This window comes from Lepidochelys kempii, chromosome 2 (assembly GCF_965140265.1).
Source record: "Lepidochelys kempii isolate rLepKem1 chromosome 2, rLepKem1.hap2, whole genome shotgun sequence".
NCBI classification, from domain to species: Eukaryota; Metazoa; Chordata; order Testudines; family Cheloniidae; genus Lepidochelys; species Lepidochelys kempii.
The window spans coordinates 225,987,354-226,011,612 of record NC_133257.1 but is presented as its reverse complement, the minus strand read 5'-3'; the positions used below and the strand labels follow the sequence as shown (position 1 = coordinate 226,011,612).

The 24,259-nt window shown below is 40.2% G+C and overlaps 1 protein-coding gene across 5 annotated transcripts in view; it reads left to right on the top strand.

The window, feature by feature from the left end:
- Window positions 1–24,259, top strand: part of CDK14 (cyclin dependent kinase 14) — a 501,539-nt gene that overhangs the window by 131,526 nt on the left and 345,754 nt on the right. For all 5 annotated transcript variants that reach the window (XM_073334004.1, XM_073334008.1, XM_073334007.1 and 2 more), the window contains one exon: window positions 8,105–8,350. In XM_073334004.1, coding sequence (XP_073190105.1) covers window positions 8,105–8,350 — 246 coding nt within the window. The remainder of the gene's footprint in view (window positions 1–8,104; window positions 8,351–24,259) is intronic.

Genomic DNA, 24,259 nt, shown 5'->3' with positions numbered 1-24,259 from the left:
TTTTTCCTCTCTTGGTATTCATCCCTTCTCGTCAACTGTTGAGAATAGGCCACTTCCACCTTAATTGAATTGGCCTCATTAACATTGACCCCCCCACTTGGTAAGACAACTCCCATCTTTTCATGTGCTGTATATATATACTGCTTACTGTATTTTTCACTCCATGAATCTGATGAAGTGGGTTTTAGCCCATGAAAGCTTATGCCCAGATAAATTTGTTAGTCTCTAAGGTGCCACATGGACTCCTCGTTGTCTTTGCTGATACAGACTAACACGGCTACCACTCTGAAACCTGTCTTGTAACAATGGAATTTATCTCCTTTACCAAGTACCTAGATAGACAGGCAAAGTATCAAGGGGACATTCAGGACCATAATGAATATTAGTTGAATGCATGGATTTCAAGGGTAATAGAATACTTAAAAAAAAGTAGTCCCAGATATGGAGCTAGTTGTTGACTGAACATTATAGGCTGAATCCTCATTCCTACTAAGCACTCATCCTGTAAGGTGCTGAGCACTTAAGCACAAGCTTATTTTTAAGCTCATACATGGTTCCATTGACTTTAATTGGGTTTTTCACATGCTGAAAATTAAGCACATGCCTAAGCGCTTTGCTGAAGTGCATCTAGAGGGCTCAGCAAATTGAAGAATTGAGCCCTTACTGCCATTTGCAGTATTTCAACATGGGGTAATCCCAAAAGGGTGGAAAGCTGGCTCCACACCAATGTCATAGTTCTGGTATGTCCCATGCACTGGTATGTGAGGAGGTGTGACCAGAGTGGATTGTGCTCCAGAGGTCTTTGTGGATATAAGAGCAAACTTGCAGATTTGTAACAGCTGCCGTATTTCCAATTCGAACAGTTCTGAGTCTCCTATAACTTGTGCTGGGGCCATCACCCAATTGTTCCTGGGATTGGAGGAGTGGGACAAAAGAGGGCTGGAAAGCCACTTTTGGGGTCCCCTGTTCCCACCTCGAGTCTGCTGGGTACTGCTTTGTTACACCTGAGTATTCAGTACTATATGGTTCTGAAATGTGGATCAGCAGGTGTGAAAATCATAGGGAATAATGTTAGTTTCTATAACTCTAAAATCTGGCAGGCATTCAATGAAATTGTTCAATTTTAAGCACTTTTTTCTTACTGTCTGGCTTTGAGTGTAATAATTCTTTAATTTTATTGGAAAAATAACACATTCAGTTCATAAATTTAAAATAAAGTGTGAAGTAGCTAAATTAATGTTGAGATTAGTTTGTTAAATGTTTCAGTTCACTACAGAAATCTACTCATCTCCACTTGTCTCAAAAGTAAAGAAAAGTGCACCATGCAGACAGGTGCTGGAGCAAGATTCCTTTGCTAAGGATTTCAGGTAGCAGACACGTTCCTTTAATCCGCCCCTCTTTTCTTTCTCTTTTTGTTCTCTTCAACACAAATCTCTCACAGAGATATGAAAGCAGGGGGAAGTCCTAGGCTGAGGCATGCCAACCCTTTTCTCTACTTATTTACCTTTTGGATGAATAAGCAATAAAAAGGCTTTGAGAGCGCTGTTTTGAATCAGTTTAATCAGCTACTGGTTACATCTCCTGAAAGGAAGTCTCCAGCAGGGGCCATGCCCAGTGGGACTTGCTAGAGGAGCCATCGTTAGCAGACAGGGACACTGCCACACAAAGATTCAGTATAAGTGTGATTCAGTGAAGGGATGAGAAAGTGAGAGAGGTGAAGGAAGCCAAGCCCGTCACCTAGGGTGAGCACTTGCCCTAGCCTTGGTAAAGGCTACTGAATAGAAAAATCACTTTTAAAAGTGGACATTACCCTTTAAATACAAGCAATAAGTAAAATGAAGAAAAATGACCATTCTGCTACTACATTAGTCTGAGTGCTGATTGTTTCAATAGTTTAATGCCTTAACCATGATATTGTTTGTTAGATCAAAGTTTCTGAAACTTTTTCATAGTGAGGGCCACATTTAATACACAGGCTGTCTTGTGAACAACTTTCTCCCATTTGCACTTACGAAATGTTCCTGTGGTCTTGTGTACACTTAGAAAAGCCCTAACTCAGCAACTGGTAGCCAGCAATTAGTGTAGCTGCACCAGAGCTAACTTCTAAGGCATAGAAGGGCAAATTGGGGCTTAAAACACCTTTTGCCCATACTGAAGAATCAGCACCGATTCTGCTACACCAAATAATTGGAGCTGTTTTTGAGTGTGAACTATAGCAAATGCTTATATGAAAAAGCAGTAATAGAGAAGTGTGTGGATTTTAAGTTGTTTTTAATGTGGTGGTCGTTTTGTATTATGGTAGCACCTAGAATTACCAACTGAGATTAAGGCCCCATTGCACTGTATTCATATATTCATAGAGCTGAAGACCAGAAGGGACTACTAGATCATCTAGCTACTAGATCATCTAGCTGCATAACACATGCCATTACATTTCACCCAGTTACCCAGTATTCAGTCCAATAGCTTGTGGCTGACTAAAGCATTTCTTCCAGAAAGGCATCCAATCCTGTTCTGAAGACATCAAGCACTGGAGAATGCACCACTTCCCTTGGTAGTTTTTCCAGTGGTTACTTGCTCTGTTAAACATTTGTGAGTTATTTCCAATTTGAATTTGCCTGGCTTAAGCTTCCAGCCATTGGTCCTTGTTATGCCTTTCTCCACTAGTTTAAAGAGCCCTCTAATACCTAGTATTTTTTCCCTGTGAAGGTATTCATACACTAATCAAGTTAATTCTCAATCTTCTGTTTGATAAACTAAACAAATTGAGCCCTTTAAATCACTCATTGTAAGGACTTTTCTCCAGCCCTTGAATAATTTTTATGGCTTTCTTCTGCACTTTCTCCAGTTTTTCAACATCCTTCTTAAAATACGGACATCAGAACTGGACATTCAGTTCTACAATTGATCTCACCAATGCCATGTACAGAGGTAAAATTACCTCTCTACTCCTACTCATTTCCCTGTTTCTACATCCAAGAATCACATTGGCTGTTTTTTACCCAAGGGTCACTCTGGGAGCTCATGGTAAGTTGTTAATCCACTTTGACCCTCAATCTTTTTCAGTCACCTATTTTCCCAGATATAGTCCCCTGTTTTTCAGGTCTGGCCTCCATACTTTGTTCCCAGATGTACAACTTTGCATTTTGGCTGTATTAAAACACATTTTGTTTGAACGGGCCCAGTTTACAAAGTGATCCATGTGACTGTCCTGTCCCTTTTCATTATCTACCATTCCACCAATCTTAGCATCAGCAGCGATTAGGATTATGGTTCCTGTTTTACAGATGGGAAATGGATGCACAGAGATCGTGTGACTTGCTCCCAAGATCCCACAGGAAATCTGTGACAGTGCTGAAATAGAGTCCCCATCTTCTAAGACCCAGTCCAGTGTCTTAACCGTAAAATCATCCTTCCTCTGTAATGCAAATAAACTGCTGGAAGTAAGACAGAGGCCAGCCAGCTCCAGACCACCAGCAAGTGTGTCTCAGACCACTAAAGGTCTACTGACCTCTGTTTCAGAACCTCTCAGTTAGATTACTTGGTCCAAAACCAGGTTTATATAGCCATGCATGTATTTCTGACAGCCTTTTGAGTGGCCAAAATATAAGAATATATATGAAGAAATGACAAAAGTATTTCTTATGCTATGTAAGGAAAAGAGAGCTACTTTCAAATCTGAATTTTGTTTTAGTTTGTCTCACACTGTACTGTGTGTACAGTGCCAGGCATCCTCTGCTGACTTCTTAGATAAAATGAAGGCTCTTTCCATGTGCAGAAAAAAGACCCCCAAAATAGTACAATAAGCCATACCTCATATAGGCAAAAAGAAAAGGAGTACTTGTGGCACCTTAGAGACTAACCAATGGCTCAGTGCTGACATTTCAAACTTCAGATTTAGCAAAGGGTAGATTTTAGTCCTAAATTCTCTTTTTCTGACAATAGATGGGGAAGAATGTATGAGTGTTGTTCAAGCCACCTGTTTGGTCAAAAAGCATTCCTTTTTAGAGTTTCATGAGGAAAACAGGTCAAACAGATGAAACACACCCATTTGAAAATGACAGAATTCTGGCATATGAAAAGTTACGAATAGAAAGTTCTGGGGGTCCCTCAAATGCTTAGTTAATTCAGATTCCGGAGGATTTCAGTATCCCATAGCTCATGCTCACTTGATGTGCATGTATAACACTTCCATGTGCCCAGGAAAGAGAAAATATATCTCTTGCCATTAAATTTGCTGAGGAAGTAGATTTAAAGAGTCTGTGAATGGATTTTTGACAGAACTAGTGAGTGATGTACTTTGTTCACAGTACAGGCAGAGCAGAGGCAGTAGCAGTCCAGACTTGTCCATCTTCCCACAGCTTCTGCTCCTGGAAAGGGGCACTTCTATGAGTGGTGTTCAATCTGCATTTCCATTCATTTCTTGAGCTGCAGAACCTCCAAGAAGGTGACCACTTGGAGCAAATTTTGACGGTGGATTTTGTGACTTGGGCATTTTACATCGACCTCCAGGTGGTAATCTCTTTGGGTGGATTTTAACCTAGTCTAGATTCAAACTAGTGTCCTAGAAGTGAAGGAGTGCCCTCTAAGACATTCAATTTGAAGCTAAAAGAAAAGGAGTACTTGTGGCACCTTAGAGACTAACCAATTTATTTGAGCATGAGCTTTCGTGAGCTACAGCTCACTGCATCAGATGCATGCCGTGGAAACTGCAGAAGGCATTATATACACACAGAGACCATGAAACAATACCTCCTCCCACCCCACTCTCCTGCTGGTAATAGCTTATCTAAAGTGATCATCAAGTTGGGCCATTTCCAGCACAAATCCAGGTTTTCTCACCCTCCGCCCCCCCCCCCCCCACAAACTCACTCTCCTGCTGGTAATAGCCCATCCAAAGTGACCACTCTCTTCACAATGTGTATGATGATCAAGGTGGGCCATTTTCTGCACAAATCCAGGTTCTCTCAGTCCCTCACCCCCCTCCAAAAACCACACACACAAACTCACTCTCCTGCTGGTAATAGTGTGTGTGTGTGGGGGGCGGAGGGTGAGAAAACCTGGATTTGTGCTGGAAATGGCCCAACTTGATGATCACTTTAGATAAGCTATTACCAGCAGGAGAGTGAGTTTGTGTGTGTATAGGGTTTGGGGGTGAGAAAACCTGGATTTGTGCTGGAAATGGCCCACCTTGATTTTCATACACATTGTAAGGAGAGTGGTCGCTTTGGATAAGCTATTACCAGCAGGAGAGTGAGTTTGTGTGTGTGGTTTTTGGAGGGGGGTGAGGGAGTGAGAGAACCTGGATTTGTGCTGGAAATGGCCCAACTTGATGATCACTTTAGATAAGCTATTACCAGCAGGACAGTGGGGTGGGAGGAGGTATTGTTTCATGGTCTCTGTGTGTATATAATGTCTTCTGCAGTTTCCACGGTATGCATCCGATGAAGTGAGCTGTAGCTCACGAAAGCTCATGCTCAAATAAATTGGTTAGTCTCTAAGGTGCCACAAGTACTCCTTTTCTTTTTGCGAATACAGACTAACACGGCTGTTACTCTGAAACCTGTCAATTTGAAGCTATTACCATTACTGCTTTTACACACAATAGATGGCAGCACATCTGCTGCCTGTGTATTTTCTGGTTTCAGAGTAGCAGCCGTGTTAGTCTGTATTTGCAAAAAGAAAAGAAGGACTTGTGGCACCTTAGAGACTAACATTTATTTGAGCATAAGCTTTTGTGAGCTACAGCTCACTTCATTGGATGCATCCGATGAAGTGAGCTGTAGCTCACGAAAGCTCATGCTCAAATAAATTTGTTAATCTCTAAGGTGCCACAAGTCCTCCTTTTCTTTTTGTGTATTTTCTGTAGGTAATATGTGCTTAACCCATATTAGAGCCTGCAATTGGGCAGTAGGTTCTTCAGCATAACATGTAAACAAAACTCCATGTAAGGCAGATGCAGTAATCACAGCATCATTACACTGAATTGCAAATATTTAAGTTTAATGGCCGACTGCTGATCGTTAACAATTTCATTAAGACATGTGTGTTTTAGAAGCCTTTTTATTGTTTTGTTTTTTGTTTTTCATTCATTAGTTCATAATATCTTGGAAGCTGAGAAATTTTTTTCCTTCACTGATTTTATTTTACTGGGAAAACATTAATGGCACCAAAATTTAACATTGCTGTTTAACCTCAGCTTTAGCTCATGCATTTATTGTGTCAGAAACATCTTGGGTTGTGCACCAGCATCACTGATTTCAGTGTATGTCTAGAAAGAGCAATATTAAGTGTTTAAAGTGGTGTGTGTATTTGTGGCTGGCATAGTGGTAGGGGGAACGGAAATGCATTTTAAAAGGGAAGCCCACTTAACTCCTAAACCAACCAGTTTATTTGGTCTTTGTGGTAGTAACGATATACCAAAGTTTAGCCATTAAGACAAAATCTGCCCAGAAATGTGTGTATGGCTTAGGATGAACAGGCACTGCTCCTAATCTTTGGTACCAGCGACAAGTTTTCAAAGTGATGAAGTTTTAGTTGATTGTCTTTTTAAGTAAGAAATGAAACTTGTAATCCCTGTATTGGAATATCAGTCGTGTACCTTTAATTAGAGTTAAACCTGTCTCTGGTAGTTCAGATAGTGCTGTACAGTGTACGTAATATTTAATGATGAAGGCAGTCTTTGGACCATTGTGTTTTCTTGGTGTTTATGGAGGAGTGTAGTTATATTCAAGAGTATGATTGGTTTGTTCTGTATTGTATCCTTTATTTTTGCATGAAGGCATTACTGGGTATTACTGTCAGTGAACAATCGAAGTAAATTGGATTTCAAGCAACCAAACCATAAAGGGAACTGTGAAGAATGATTTGCTGTTGGAAAATGTTTGTTTGCATTGGTAACAGTTATAGCTGTGAGGGAGGCGCCCTGCACAAAGACATCTCTAAAACTGATCCCTAGTGTGACACCCAATTTGTAATGCTTCAGCAAGTTTTCAAAATATCATCAGTAAGGGCCCTGCAAATACTTATACACTTGCTTAACTGTACACATCTGTAATGATACTAAATCAGTATTGCCAACCCCAAACATTTAAAAATCACAAGATATTTCAAAACTGTGTTTTGGTTTCTTTTTCTGTGCCTTTGGGTTTTTGAGCTTTTAAAGTGGATCCCATTTTCAAGCTTTTATTTGCAACCACAAGGGTTAGAAAATTAACCTTTCAAAAAACCCCCCCCCAAAACTGTGTCATATAATTACATGAGTACAGGAACTGGGCTTCAAGCAAAACCACAAATTTTGCAAGACTCGTAGTAAAATCACTAGAGCTGGCAATCTGTAATCACAATGGTGCTACCTGAATGTGTAAAAGATACGTATGTGCCTAAATGTTTGCAGGATCAGAGCCCCCTGTCACAAACATAGGTAATATAGTTCAACCCTGTGGCAAGAACAAATGAGAACTCTGATCTTTGTGCTTTAGTGTGTCGTCAGGCTGAGGTTTCTCATGTTTCAGTGCTTGGGTATTGATTTACTAATTTGATTTTCTGGGGCATATGGTGGTGGTGATAATACTGCATAAGCATTATTTTAAAAGAATACAATAATTATAAACTAGTATTGAATCTTTGCAGTGCAGCACAAAAGTATGTATGTAAACTGGTATCATTTATTTAAGTTCGCTCTCATCCAATTTTAAATAAATGGAATTCGATATTGGTTGCAGATACCAGTGACTGTGGGATGAAGTGGACTGGCACCGTTACAAAGAATAGCCTGCAAAAGTTTAAATAAAATAGACCTCTATTGAGACATTTATTTTGAATTTGTCATTTTACATGATTATACAAACTGTATGTTGCTTCCTCCTTTCTTATCCTTTCTATCTTTTTTTTCCTCTACCCTTTAAGTAGTACATCTGATATACTTATTTGTGTATATATCTGTGTGTTTGTATATATATATTGTGTGGTGTGTGTATAAAAATACACATTTTATAAAATTTCAGTATTTAAAAAATGTGTTCTTGTTACACTTGAAATTTCATCTCTTTTAATTTCAGGTGTATACATTATATTCAGTGCATGTAATTTTTTTTTTTTTCAGATATGTGTCACAAAGATGTCTACACGGAACTGCCAGGGAATGGACTCAATGATCAAACCCCTGGACACAATTCCCGAGGACAAAAAAGTCAGAGTTCAGAGGACACAGAGCAGTTTTGATCCATTTGAGAAACCAACTAGTCAAGTGAAGAGGGTCCATTCAGAGAACAATGCTTGCATTAACTTCAAAACTACGTCAGCAGGGAAAGAATCTCCTAAAGTCAGGCGACATTCTAGTCCCAGCTCTGTAAGTGCATCTGGCTATATTACCAGTTTCTACACCAAATGCATAAATACGGTATATGTTTCTTACCTTTGTAAATGAAATTCAACACTTCTTAAAGCATTCCTCTCAGATTAAAACTAATGCATTTAAAAGAAAAATCCCTTTACTGTTGCTACTAAAAATCTAAATTACATTTCACTGCAATATTGTGTTTAATCTGACAATTCTCTCAGCTCTTGGGCAGCTAGTTTCACCTGTTTATGGACTGTTTATGGACAGTGTCTAATCAATTTCAGTTTTAGGGTCTCATCCTCAAGTACAATGCTGAAGTATTTGGATTGCTAACTTTGCAGGGGAATGTTTATTTCCAAAGAAAAGTTGTTTTCCCTGGAAAGTCAGTCAAACACAAAACCCCCCAAACAATGTAGTCACATTTATTTTGGTCTTAGGTTTTATAAAAGTATATTTCTATTAAATCTGAATCTTGGGCCAATTTTGACTTTTTTGTGTACCTTTTAAAATCTTCGTATTTTAAATGGAATATATAAGTGAAAATAAGGTTACTGTTTTCTGATAGAACCATGCTGCATGTGGAGAAAAATGAAAGGAATTTGATCAATGCAGTATCATGTTTGTTTTCCTTATGTGATGTAATATTTTGAAAGTAGGTTGATAAATAAAATGTCATGTCTTTTATGAATAGTGCCCAGACAGATGTCCCACAAGAGACCTTAACAAATTATTGAAAAATTGTATCTTCTTTTTACTGTAATAGGATAAATCCATAATAGTGTGACCTTTGAGAGAAAGATTACAGATTCAAGGAGAATGCAAAGAACACTTCAAAAGTTAGTTGGCATGAAAGTGATTTAAAAGATTGATTCTTTTCTGCTGTCTTTTCTGGATCAGGCAGAATTTTGAGAAAATTCTGTTTCTATGAAGAAATGTCAAAATTCTCTTTTCTAGAGCTGAGCTTTGTTTAACCCATGTGAATTTAACAGATAAGATGTCATGCCCTTAGGGGACTGTACTTTGTAGGAAAGGTTATATTTTAAAAGGAACTATCTTTAGCTATGTTTAGCCAAAATATTTAAATAAATGGTATTCTATTATTGTTTAACAATGCGATTAATCGCAGATTAATTTTTTAATCTCTTGACAGCCCTAGAATAAAGTTAAGTATGTGTGTAAGGATTTTTAGGATCAGATACTTGATTTCTTCATTTCCACAATCCTCTTTTCTTAACTCAAATACCCTTACATGCTGCATCTACGAACCAATTTCTTATTGTACTGCTTCCATATAGCTTTTGGTCACTTCTCTTGTTCTTGCCTATGGAATTCCGAAAAAGAGACTCACAAGATAAAAATAGTTTATTACAATGGCTGCAACTTTAATAAACAAGAATGTGAATGGAGGGGAGTGTACATAGTCTTTGTGGAATGGGTAACTGTAGCACTCTGCTTAGACTCGAGCCACATTTGGTCCTGACTGGCAAACCCCAAGGTCAAAATGGCTACCAAAGCGGATATGCTGTCTAGCCCAGTGGTTCTTAACATTTACGGCAGCCTGCACCCCTTTGGTTCTCAAAATATGTTCTCGCATCCCTTATCAAAATAAAAATCTGTTCTCGCACCACTTATAAAAAAAATCATTGAAGTAGGTCAGTTCTTTAAACCTAGATATATTTTTTGTTTGTATATTACAGTAATTTTTAAAAAAAGTATAATGTTAATAAATACATAGGCTTGATTAAACAAAGTAGTTGTACTTACCTGCCTGTGCTTAATTTGTGTTTTCGATGATTTATCTTCTAAAAAAATCTGGCATGTCTCGCACCCCGAGAAAGGGCATCTTGCACCCCCAGAGGGAGAGTGCAATGGTAAATCATACATTCAGTAATTAAATGCCAACAAAACATCCCAAGGTTATGGACTGATTGCTTTCCCTAAGCCCTGCCCCTCCTCCACTGCACAGGTAGGATGAAAGGAAAATTTTGTTGCAGTAGCAAGAGAGACTGAATGGCCCCTTTGATCCACCCCCAGCTCAGCCCAAGGAGAGAGGGCATGCACACTTCCCTCCCTCCTGGCCAGTAAGAGGATTCCTTGAGCTGGAGGAACAGCCTTGATTGAAAGTGGGAAAGGAGCCACTGGCATCCACACAGGGAAATCCCCAGCAAACTCCAACCCAGCTAGCCAGACACTGCTATGCCGCCTTTTGAGTGTGTCTGTCTGTCTCTCTCTGGGGCAAGAAAGGGTGGTGGTGGTGGGAGGTGGTAAAAAGGGAGGCTGAGCTGAATTCTCAAATATTTCCCACCTCTCAGTAGATCCAGGATAGTTTCTCCTCTGGTTTGCGTCCACTCAACTTATATGTAATTTGGGAAAATTCTGATGCGTGTTTGGCTGTCTTGTTGCCCAATGCATGTCTGCATGGTTAGATTCCCTAGGAGATGACAGGCTGTGGTTTTGAGTAACATGAGTTGATACAGGTTTTTTGGTCTTGTTTTCTTCTAGGCTTCGTGTTCTGTCGCAGATACCCATCATCATTTCCTCTACTACTTATTCCTTGTATTTTTAGTCAAAGAATCACTACCAGATTCCTCATTGTCAAATTATACCTTGCTGGGTCTGTAAATACTTCTGGCATATAGATTACACCCATCTGAGTTGGCATTTCAGTTATGAGAAGCACACTGCCAAGTTTGTTATGCCCTCTAGGTCATAATCGCTATAATTTTGTTTCAGTTCTAGTTATCTCTCTCTTTTTTGGTAAGCCTCCATTTATGTACGGATTCTTTAATAGATGAGTAATATCTTCATCTTTTGTTTAATAAAATTTCCACTTTCTGCCCTGGTTAGTATTTTGAAAATGCATGTCAAATTATTTTGCATTAGGCAAAAATTGTCATTTTGCCTCTTTCCTACCATAGCTTAAAGCCTGCCTATGCCTTCACTTCTGTAGCACTCATCAAAACAACTGTGTGTCATTCTCTGATCATTTAATTCCAGTCTCCTATCAGTTCACATTCTAGAATATAGAGGTAACCCAAAAGATAACAAACATTCTCAAGGTTTAACCACACCACTTCTTTAGAGGACATCATTAGAATATTCTAGGACTTTAGCCTCTAGTTCAATCAGTCGCAATAGCTGAAACAGCTGTAGGGCAGCTTTGTGTTGCTGGGTGAAGAGCAAATGGAGAATAATTGCTCAGCAGGTGGGATATTCTCAATGTACACACTGCAACTTCTGTTATTGTTGTTGAGAGATAGTACACAGAGGATTTTGTGAAATCTGGGATTGTATGTTCCTGGGCAAAGTTTCTGCCATTCAGAAATGAAATGATTTGCTGTTAAGCAACTTGCATCATTTAAATTAATGTTGCACCTCTCCATAGCTGTATAGAAGTTCTAGGTTGTTAATTAGTTCTGTAGCATAAAGTGAGAAGTTGTTGCATGAATTGTTTTTTGTTTGCTTACATGTTTAGACTTTAAAATCATCTGACAGATGTGAACTCATTATGTAAAACTATGACCTAGTATTTTGGTTAATTCTTCAAATGTTGAGTATTTATACACAGTAGCTGGGAGCTTGCTTTTGTGTTCTGGGAAGCACACTGCAGATCCTGTGTAGACATACTGTTACCTAGATTAGAGGTCCCTGCATGCAGTTACAGAATTATTTATTGGGAAAGAAACTGAATCTTGTTGTTGAATAAAATTCCTAGTGGAAGAGATTGATGCTCTTTGATAAACACAGATAATTCAGACAGGCATCAGGAATTCTAATTTTCTGCTACTCCTTTGGACATGACAAATCTGCATGTTAAAATTATGCGTGTAGCCAGCTAGGTAACTTCATTGCCCAACAGCTCAGGACAACCCAAAACATTAATACGGACCAAACATAAAGAGACACTATCAACTTGAAATGAAGGTAGTCTGTTTCAGAAAATGAATTCAAAGTAGTCCGATCGTGCACCTTTCCCAGAGTGCCATTGCTAATTTCTTTGGTTTTACAGTCAAATGCTTTTTAAAATATGGTGTTCTTTCCCCTGTAACAACTGGGTGAAAGTGTCATACAAATAATGTAAAAACTATATGGGAGAAACAATGAAAACCATTAAGCACAAAGAACAAATTGGAGGGAAAAGAAGGGTTTTATTTTTTCTCTAATTGTTCAGTTATTGTAATATTAGGTGCTAATTGGAACTATAGAGACAACATTTTCATAGAGAGAGGTGTGATTTTTCAAGTTGGTACTGTCCCTTTAATTATTCCAGTAACCTGGACAAGCTGGTGAGGTACACATACAAATCTTGGCTGCAGTGAGTGACTGGTGTATCTGACCTGATGCTGAAAATAAGAGTTCTCCTGCCTCAGGTTTCATATAACCACCACTGAATAGCAGAAGAAGGCAGACCTGTCAGGCAAGTTGTGGTATTCTGCTAAGTTTCTTTGGCTCCATTCAGACTGTCATGTTCACGTACTGTATTTTGGAGCACAGGCACATAGCTGATTCTCAGTGCACACCCCTGCCCAAATCGGAGTATGGAATACAACTGCCATTCACTGATACTTTCTTAGGACCTGAGGCACAATTTCAGATTGTTCACGCTGGTCAGTTGAAGCATCCAGGATTGTAAAATGAAGTTCAGATCAGCAGTCTTGGGGACATACAATATAGTGCAATGTTTAATTTATATAATCTTGCTTTAAAAAGAAAATTTGAGTCCTATTTTATTGTTTGACAGCCAAATTTGGGTTCCAGGCTATTTTTCGGACAAGTGACTTTATGGTAGGATAGGAAAAAATAACTGAGGTGTTATTTACTTGATAGATATTAGGGCTCTCAAGTGATTAAAAAAATTAATCGTGCGATTAATCGTGCTGTTAATAATAGAACACTATTCATATAAATATTTTTGGATGTTTTCCACATTTTCAAGTATATTGATTTCAGTTACAACACAGAATACAAAGTATGCAGTACTTACTTTATATTTATTTTTTATTATAAATATTTGCACTGTAAAAATAAAAAATAGTATTTTTCAGTTCACTTAATACAAGTACTGTAGTGCAATCTATTTATCATGAAAGTTGAACTTACAAATGTAGAATTACTTGCAAAAAATAAAACAATATAAAATTTCAGAGTCTGCAAGTCCACTCAGTTCTACTTCTTGTTCAGCCAATTGCTCAGACAAACAAGTTTGTTTATGTTTGCAGGCGATAATGCTGCTTGCTTCTTATTTACAATGTTACCTTAAAGTGTGAACAGTTGCTTGTATGGCACTGTTGTAGCTGGCGTTGCAAGACATTTACGTGCCAGATGTACTGAAGATTCATATGTCCCTTCGTGCTTTATCCACCATCTCAGAGGACATGTGTCCATGCTGATGCTGGGTTCTGCTCAATAAGATCCAAAGCAGTGCAGACCGAAACATGTTCATTTTCATCATCTGAGTCAGATGCCACCAGCAGAAGGTTGATTTTTTTTTTGGTGGTTTAGGTTCTATAGTTTCTGCATAGGAGTGTTGCTCTTTTAAGACTTCTGAAAGCATGCTCCACACCTCGTCCCTCTCAGATTTTGGAAGGCACTTCAGATTCTTAAATCTTGGGTTGAGTGCTGTAGCTATCTTTAGAAATCTCACATTGGTACCTTCTTTGCGTTTTGTCAAATCTGCAGTGAAAGTGTTCTTAAAATGAACAACATACTGGGACATCATCCAAAACCCCTATAACGTGAAATATAGGGCAGAATACAGGTAAAACAGAGGAGGAGACATAGAATTCTCCCCCAAGGAGTTCAGACACAAATTTAATTAACACATTTATTTTCTTAGAGTCATCAGCATGGAAGCATGTCCTCTGGAATGGTGGCCAACGCATGAAGGGGCATATGAATGTTTAGCATGTAAATACCTTGCAATGCCGGCTACAAAAGTGCCATGTGAATGTCTGTTCTCACTTTCAGGTGATGTAAATAAAAAGCAGGCAGCATTATCTCACAAAAATGTAAACAAACTTGTTTGTCTTAGTGATTGGCTGAACAAGAAGTAGGACTTAGTAGACTTGTAGGCTCTAAAGTTTTACATTGTTCTGTTTTTGAGTGCAGTTATGTAACAAAAAAAAATCTACATTTGTAAGTTGCGTTTTTCACGATAAAGAGATTGCAGTACGATACTTGTATGAGGTGAGTTGAAAAATACTATTTTTATCATTTTTAGAGTGCAAATATTTGTAATAAAAATAATATAAAGTGAGTAGTGTACACTTTGTATTCTGTGTTGTAATTGAAATAAATATATTTGAAAATGTAGAAAAACATCCAAAATATTTAATAAATTGCAATTGGTTTTCTATTGTTTAACAGTGTGATTAAAGCTGAGATTAATTGGGATTAATTTTTTAATCATGATTAATTTTTTTGAATTAATCGCATGAGTTAACTGTGAGTAATCGACAGCACAAAGAGATATTTAAGTGTTATTCATGTTGCACTAGCTGGTGACTTCTTTAGGTTTACCTAATCACTTTTTCTTTACAAGGGCAACCTGTAATGTCTGTGTCATTGATCTATTAATTACAATGCATTTCCAAACTGTAGGCATATCTGTTTGTGTGCGGTGGTGTAGTAGCCATGTTAATCCCAAGATATTAGAGACAAGGTGAGTGAGGTAATGTGTAAGAGCTTGAGCTCTGTATAAACTTGAAAGCTCGTCTCTCTCACCAACAGCAGTTGGTCCAGTAAAAGTCCAGTATTACCTCATCACCTTGTCTCTGCATACCTAGTTCACAGATTAAATAACACTTATTTTGATACATTTGGTATTAAAAAAAATACAAATTTTCTGTCACCTTGTTGTTAATGGAAAGGATTTTAATTATAGTACTTTATTTATTCATATCAAGTTAAGTTGGATAAACAATGTGTTATGACCCCCTGGAGAGTGTAGGGAGTGGTAGCGTGCAGCTCCATTGGCCCTCAGCAGCCTCACTCCCTCTGGGAAGCCTTGGCATCGGAATTGCAGTCCCCCTCTTACTGCTTCTGCCCTGTCCGCAGGCAGGCTTGTGGGACTGCAGCCAGGAAAGGCATGTCCCAGCACTTTTTTCCCTGACTGCTGCCTCACAAACCTAACTTCCGCTTGTTAGCAATTGCTGGATAATAGCAACTTTTTGCTGGCAACCGAGGGGCTGCTAATAAGCAGAATGTACTGTATTTAAAATGTTTAAGACTTTTTCTGAATGTGGAAATCTCTTCTATGTGGGCAGTTTTCCATTTCATATTTCAGTCTGATTATGTGATTTCGTTATAAAAATAAATAAATGTAAAACTCATGAATGTAGAGCTGTGGTTAGTAAGGGCCAGTGGCTTGGCTCAAGCTGTTTGGAGCAAGGAACCTTCAGCTGTGTCTTGGCTGATGATCCTAAATGCATCTTTAACCCTTTCCTACTTCTCCCATTCAGGTGGGTGTGGAGCACCTTTGTGGTCTCTCCATCCCATCAGTCCATCCTTCCTGGTATCCAACTGTGGTGGCTAGGGAGCTTCTGAGTTTTGTGTGGGAGATATCCCTTCCTGGCTGAATGTGAAACTTGGCCTGGATGGTAGTTCTGAAATGAGACATGGTGAGATGGTATGGTTTTTGATCCAAAGATTTTCCTACATACCTTTCAGTATTTGGGAAAGGAGAGGAAAAGAAAACCCTACAAAGACTGCCCGACTCCCTTGCAGGAGCTGAGCAGCAAGTATTCCTTGACCTTAATAGCCATGAATTTGTACACATCTATTGGAACATGGATGGGGATATGCCTAGGAGAACTTGGGGGTGGGGGTGGGGTTGGAAAGCTCATTGGCAACTGCAGTTTGGGCACCGGATTCTCTTTGTACCCCTCATACACTGAGCCCAACTGTCCCCAAGACTGGTCAGCTCAGAGCACAGGAGGTTTATAGATTTGGACAGATTTACATGTCACTTACTGCCTCATAGCCAGCTTTGTTTCAGGTTTGATCCTAAGCTATTTAACTCTAGCATGTAATAGGAACTGTTCTCTCTACAAATGTGTACCTCCCGAGAGTCTGTGTAGGGTTTGGTAATGAAAGCTTTACCAGCATCTCATTGGAAGATATTCTCTCCTACGATAGGGAATAGACCCTGAGTTGTTGTAAAGGACTATCTATTGACTTATCCTTTACTTTCAGTTTTTCCTTACAATGAATTTAGTATATAGCAAAACAGATGGATCTTCATTTTGGATTTTAAATAATTTACAATGGAACTGTGAACATAATATTTTTCCCTTGAGGATAATTTCATTTTGAAGTTTAATATTCTGTTAAAAAAATCTATTTAAAACTTTAGGCTCAGGAGTGTGATGGTAAAGTGTGACATTCACAAGCTGTTTTGCAGTTATGAAAAATGCATGAGAACGTAACCCACACAGCTTGTATAAGAATAGTCAAGTGGCTCTAGATGTAATTTTCCATTAAAGCTGTCTTTACCAAATAATCCACTGATTCTTGAGAATTTCTAAAAGGTGGTGTTCACAAGTGAATATAATGCCCAGTCACTCTACAGGATCCCAGATTAAACCTGCTAAATACCCTATAATGTATGTAAATGAAGTGGTCATTTGAAATTAGTTACAGTGACCCTGCCAACACTCTTTTAAAAAAGATTCTCCCACCTCCCACACATATTTTTTTTGAATTTGTGTTTTCTGATTCCCTCCCATGAGCCTGAAATGCCAATTTCTTCCACTGTCATTTCCCCCCATTTGGCATACTCTTTCCTATCCCCTTGTTAATAGGATTCCTGTGCTCCATTGATCTGAAGGGGACTTACTTCATGTTGTCATAAATCCATTTAATCAAACTTTTTTTTTTTTCATATTAAGGGCCTTTGTCATTGAGTGGCTTTACTTTTTGGCCTCCAATTTGTGCTTTCTGCCGTCTCCAAGCATAGGGTGAGTGTACTAGTATGCTTTGAACAGGAAGAAGACCCATGTTTTTCACTATTTGGGTGATTTATAAGGTGACTCTTCAGATTAATTAGTCTCTCCAAGTAATGGGAGAAAGACTTGGTCTGGGCAGCCCATACAAGTCAAATTTTTGTCAAGCCATATAGCTTCAGGAGGAATCTCTGTTGTCCCTTGTCCCCTGAATTAAGTCATTGCTTTTGCACCCAAATACTAATCCTCTTAGAATACAAGAAGACTGAAGTCCCATCATTTGCCAGTGGAGAGGGAGAAAGAGGTCCAAATGCAGGTTTGAGATGGTGAGGATTCTTCTGTCTCCACCTGCTCCATATTAGTCTCAGAGACCTTGGTTCTCTCATCCATTTTGAAACAATGAGCAGTCCTCCTTGAATGAGAATTCATTTTCCAGTGGCCAGTTCTTCATCCTAACAGTACCAAAAGTTTTCTGACCACTTGGTACCTGAAAGATTGAATCTGCAAACACAGGGACATGCTGACTCACTGCACTAGATGCTTGTTAAATATAGGAATGATTCCATAGCTAGAAATAACAGAAAAATATGGAAAATATTTTTTTAGCTAGTGTAATGCTTGGAACATTGATCCTGACACTTGAAGGAAAGCTGTCTGAATTCCTGTTTGATGGCTTCAATTCATTTCTCAAATTAAGCGATCCCAAAATTTAGGTGGCTGCTCTGTGAGCCCTCAGCATCACTGGGAAACAGTGCATCTTGTCATCTCTTCCTTGTATTTCCTGTTTCCTTCTAGCTGCCTCAAAAGTCAGAATTCCTTAGTTTAGAGCACCCATCCCTGTGTAGAATCTGTGTTGTTTTGCTTTTGAACCTTTTCAGTACATATCTTTGAACTTTCTGGAGCAGGGGTGGCCAACCTGTGACTCTAGAGCCAAATGCGGCTCTTCAGAAGTTAATATGCGGCTCCTTGTATAGGCACCTACTCTGGGGCTGGAGCTACAGGTGCCAGCTTTCCAATGTGCCGGTGGGTGCTCACTGCTCAACCCTTGGCTCTGCCAAAGGCCCTGCCTCTACTCCACCCCTTCCTGCCCCGCTCCCCACCCGCCCCGAGCCTGCAGTGCCCTCGCTCCTCCCCCTTCCCCCCAGAGCCTCCTGTATGCCATGAAACAGCTGATCGGGAGGTGCGGGGTGGGGGAGCTGATGGGGGCCTGCTGACATTTTACTGTGGCTCTTTGGCAATGTACATTGGTAAATTTTGGCTCCTTCTCGGGCTCAGGTTGGCCACCCCTGTTCTGGAGGGTCAAATATGCCTGTGCCATTACTATTAGTGTCTGTATAGTAACTGATTTGGAGCCCTTTCAATACAAGAAACTTGTCCTCCAATTTTATCTTGATAAGTGGTTCATTTTCCTTTTTGTCTTCTCTCAGTTCCTCTCCTTACTCTTCTTTTGTTCGAAAACCTGTGATTAGCAAGGAGCTCCTCCTCCACAACTACGACTTGAAAGAACCAAAAATGACTTTTTACACAGAACAGTCTCTTCTTGGAAGTTAGATGCTCTTTTCTATTGTCTGAATGCTTTATTTCCCTTTTTGGCCTCCTTAAAGTCAATGCTGCTTTGTTGAGTGCTTGCTCATGTCCTTCCATACTAGGTGTGTGCGTGCCGTGTGTACGGTTGCTGGAGATTTTTCCCTCAGCGGTATCAGTAGGACTGGTCCTAGGCCTTCTGGAGCCCCATGCGTGTTCGCCAGTATAAGGGGCACCGCCAGCTCTACGCCCTTTCAGTTCCTTCTTATCACCCATGACAGTTTCCTGGAATGATCCTGTTTGCTTTTATAAGGCTTCTTTCCCAGTGGTTTGGACTCTTTTATCTTGCATTGAATAGTTATTGTAGTTAGTGTATATAGTTCTAAGTTACTGTATATAATAGCATGAATAGTTGTCCCTGTCATCAAGGGACTTTAGCCCCAGGGGCTGGGTTCCCAGGCTTTAAGCTGATGTTAGTAAGTGACCCTACTCTGGCTGACTAAAGTGCCTTGAGGAAACTCTTGTTAAAGAGAAGTGCCAGATCTGCAGAGGCTTCAGACCACACACTCAAAAAGATAGAGACATTTGTCTGAAGGCCTTAGTCATGAAGGCAGCCCTCAGACCAGTCTCTTAGCTGAGCCACTCCGAATTGGCACCAAGCATTTAGGTTTTTCTGTGAAGCGCTCCACAGGCACCATGCTCTTTCTGGAACCGTTCTTCACCCCCAATACTGAGGAAGAAGTGTAGGAAACAGCACACTGAGAGAGGGCACTCTCTCCGGTGCTGAAGAGGGACAAGCGGGGAGTGGCATTGAGACCTGGGCTGGGCCACTCATAGAATCATAGACTTTAAGGTCAGAAGGGACCATTATGATCATCTAGTCTGACCTTTTGCACAACACAGGCCACAGAATCTCACCCACCCACTCCTGTAACAAACCCCTAACCTATGTCTGAGCTACTGAAGTCCTCAAATCGTGGTTTAAAGACTTCAAGGTGCAGAGAATCCTCCAGCAAGTGACCAGTGCCCCACACTGCAGAGGAAGGCAAAAAACCCCCAGGGCCTCTGCCAATCTGCCCTGGAGGAAAATTCCTTCCCAACCCCGAATATGGCGATCAGCTAAACCCTGAGCATGTGGGCAAGACTCACCAACCAGACACCCAGGAAAGAACTCTCTGTAGTAACTCAGATCCCACCCCATCTAACATCCCATCACAGGCCATTGGGCCTATTTACTGCTAAGAGTCAAAGATCAATTAATTGCCAAAATTAGGCTATCCCATCATATCATCCCTTCCATAAACTTATCAAGCTTAGTCTTGAAGCCAGATATGTCTTTTTGCCCCCACTGCTCCCCTTGGAAAGCTGTTCCAGAACTTTGTTCCTCTGATTGGTTAGAAACCTTCGTCTAATTTCAAGTCTAAACTTCCTGATGGCCAGTTTATATTCATTGTTCTTGTGTCCACATTGGTACTGAGCTTAAATAATTCCTCTCCCTCCCTGGCATTTATCCCTCTGATATGTTTATAGAGAGCAATCATATCTCCCCTCAGCCTTCTTTTGGTTAGGCTAAACAAGCTAAACCCTTTAAGTCTCCTTTCATAAGACAGGTTTTCCATTCCTCGGATCATCCTAGTAGCCCTTCTCTGTACCTGTTCCAGTTTGAATTAATCTTTCTTAAACATGGGAGACACAATATGGGAGACACACTATTCCAGATGAAGTCTCACCAGTGCCTTGTATAACGGTACTAACACCTCCTTATTTCTACTAGAAATACCTCACCTGATGCATCCCAAGACTGCATTTGCTTTTTTCACAGCCATATCACATTGGTGGCTCATAGTCATCCTGTGATCAACCAATACTCCGAGGTCCTTCTCCTCCTCTGTTACTTCCAAGCTTATAACAAAAATTCTTTTTATTAATCCCTAAATGGATGACCTCGAACTTTTCACTATTAAATTTCATCCTATTACTATTACTCCAGTTTATAAGGTCATCCAGATCTTCCTGTATGATATCCCGGTCCTTCTCTGTATTGGCAGTACCTCCCAGCTTTGTGTTCTCCACAAACTTTATTAGCACATTCCCACTTTTTTTGTCAAGGTCAGTATTAAAAAGATTGGTCCCAAAACCGATCCCTGAGGAATTCCACTGGTAACCTCCTCCAGCCTAACAGTTCACCTTTCAGTATGACCCCCTGTAGTCTTCCCTTTAACCAATTCCTTATCCACCTTTCAATTTTCATGTTGATTCCCATCTTTTCCAATTTAGCTAATAATTCCTCATGTGGAACAGTATCAAATGCCTTACTGAAATCGAGGTAAATTAGATCTACTGCATTTCCTTTGTCTAAAAAATTGGTTACCTTCTCAAAGAAGGGGATCGGGTTGGTTTGGCACGAACTACCTTTTGTAAAACCATGTTGTATTTTGTCCCAATTACCACTGATCTCAATGTCCTTAACTACTTTCTCTTTCAAAATTTTTTCCAAGACCTTGCATGCTACCGATGTCAAACTAACAGGCCTGTAGTTACCCGGATCGCTTTTTTTTCCTTTCTTACAAATAGGAACTATGTTAGCAATTCTCCAGTCATAGGGTACAACCCCTGAGTTTAGAGATTCATTAAAAATTCTTGCTAATGGGCTCACAATTTCATGTGCCAATTCCTTTAATATTCTTGGATGAAGATTATCTGGGCCCCCCGATTTAGTCCCATTAAGCAGTTGAAGTTTGGCTTTTACCTCGGATGTGGTAATATCTACCTCCATATCCTCATTTCCATTTGTCATCCTACCATTATCCCTAAGCTCCTCATTAAAGACTGAGGCAAAGTATTTGTTTCGATATTGGGCCATGCCTAAATTATCCTTGACCTCCACTCCATCCTCAGTGTTTAGCGGTCCCACTTCTTCTTTCTTCATTTTTTTCTTATTTATCTGGCTACGGAACCTTTTACTATTGGTTTTAATTCCCTTTGCAAAGTCCAACTCTACATGGCTTTTAGCCTTTCTCACTTTATCCCTGCATGTTTTGACCTCAATAAGGTAGCTTTCTTTGCTAATCCCTCCCATCTTCCACTCCTTGTTGGCTTTCTACTTTTTCTTAATCACCTCTCTGAGATGCTTGCTCATCCAGCGTGGTCTACAACTCCTGCCTATGAATTTTTTTCCGCTTTCTTGGGATGAAGGCTTCTGATAGTTTCTGCAATGTTGAGTTTAAGTAATTCCAGACCTTCTCCGCCTTTAGATCCACAAGTTCTTCAGTCCAATCCACTTCCCTAACTAATTTCCTTAATTTTTTAAAGTTAGCCCTTTTGAACTCAAAAACCCTAGTCGCAGATCTGTTTTTGTTTATCCTTCCATTTAGTTTGAACTGAATAGGCTCATGATCGCTCAAACCAATGTTGTCCCCTACAACCATTTCTTCTCTAAGGTCTTCACTACTCACCAAAACCAAATCTAAAATGGCATCCCTTCTTGTTGGTTCAGCAACTATTTGGTGAAGGAATCCATCAACTATTGCATCCAGGAATATCTGAGCCCTATTATTATTACTAGCACTTGTCCTCCAGTCTATGTCTGGGAAGTTAGTCTTCCATGATCACACAATTCCCATTAGTATTTACTTCATTGAAAACATTAAAGAGGTCTCTATCCTTATCCAAATCGGATCCTGGCAGTCTATAGCACACCCCAAGCACTATCCCAAGGGAGGCTCTGGTAGCTTTCTTCCCCTGTGTGATTTTTGCCCAGATGGACTCTGTTTTATCCATTCCATCACTTGCTGTTTCTTTACATTCTACCTCATCATTGATATACAATGCTACTCCACCACCTTTGCCTTTATTTATCTCTTTCCTAAACAGGGCATACCCTTCAATACCCGTACTCCAGTCATGACGACTATCCCACCATGTTTCTGTTTTCCCTATAATATCCGGTTTCACTTCCTGCACCAGTAGCTCTAGTTCCTCCATTTTGTTACGTGGGCTCCTCGCATTGGTGTACAAACCTCTTAATTTTTTCTGTTTTGCTTCGCTCACGTTCTTTACCCGATTAAGCATGGACATTCTACCGTCTATTAGACTGGTATCCACACTGCCCTTCCTCCTTATGTCCATTCAGCTACCCGCAGCTGTATCCTTTCTTACTTCGTTTTCTTTCCTCTCAATGCTAAAATCCGGCGTGGAGATTACCTGGACATCTCCCAACCGACTCCCGCAAATTCCTAGTTTAAAGGTCTCTTAATCAGTTGTGCCAGCCTCCATCCTAGAAGTCTATTTCCCTCCCTACGCAGATGAAGTCCATCCCGAGAGAACTGTCCTCTGTCCATGAATGCCTCCCAGTGGCCATACATCCCAAAGCCCTCCTTATAGCATCACTGTCTGCGCTATCTGTTGATCGTCATAATCTTGTCACACCTTCGTTGCCCTTCTCTAGGAACAGGCAGAATCCCACTGAAGATCACCTGAGCCTCAATTTTCTTAAGTATCTTCCCCAGCCTGGCATAGTCTCCCTTGATATGTTCCAGCGAGAATCTAGCCATATCATTTGTTCCCACATGAAGGATAATCAATGGATTCTTTCCCGCTCCTGTTAGGATCCTCTTCAGCCTCAGGTCCACATCCCATATCTTAGCACCAGGCAGACAGCACACCCTTCTGTTCTCTGAATCAGCTCTGGTTACAGGCCTGTCTCTTCTTCTCAATAAGGTGTCCCCAATCATGTAGACCTGCCTTTTCCTGGTGATGTTGCGATTCTCCAGTCTATCCCCTTTTCCCTCTGGCTGCAAGTCCTCTCGATTCCTATTGTTCCTTGCAATTCCCTGCAATCCATCCCATATCCTTCTGGGGCTCATATTTGGTAGTGTATTCTCCATTGAGCGTTATCGTCCCCTCTTCCCATAGGACTAGCTGCTCTTCTCTTCTTCCTTGCCTTCTCACCTTCAGTGCCTGCTGTGCCCTGTCTTCATTTTCCAACTCCGCAAACCTGTTCCTGAGCTCTATTTCTCCTTCACTAGCCCATCTTTTCCTCTGCCTGATTCTCTTAGTCACATGCTTCCACTGTCTATTTTCTTCACCCAGCAGTCTCACCTCAGAGTTCTTTGGTCCTGCTTCCATCTGCAAGTCTGAGCTTCTCCCTTCAGCCTTCTCATGTCTTTGCTCCATCATCTGCTTGAACCCCCTTCTAAACTCAGCCAGAGTTTCCACCTGCATCTCCAATCCTCAGATCTTTATTCCATCAGCTCTATCAGGTGGCACTTCATGCAGACGAAACTCTTTTCAGGTACCCCCTCCAGGATCATGTACATGCCGCAGCTTCCACATCCAGTCATCTTCACTGCTTGGGTCACTTCCACTGCTGCCTCTGTATCTGTCATAGCCTTCCCACCAAAGTCCTGTTAGTCTGGGAATAACAAATGAAAGCAAAACACCACCTCCCACA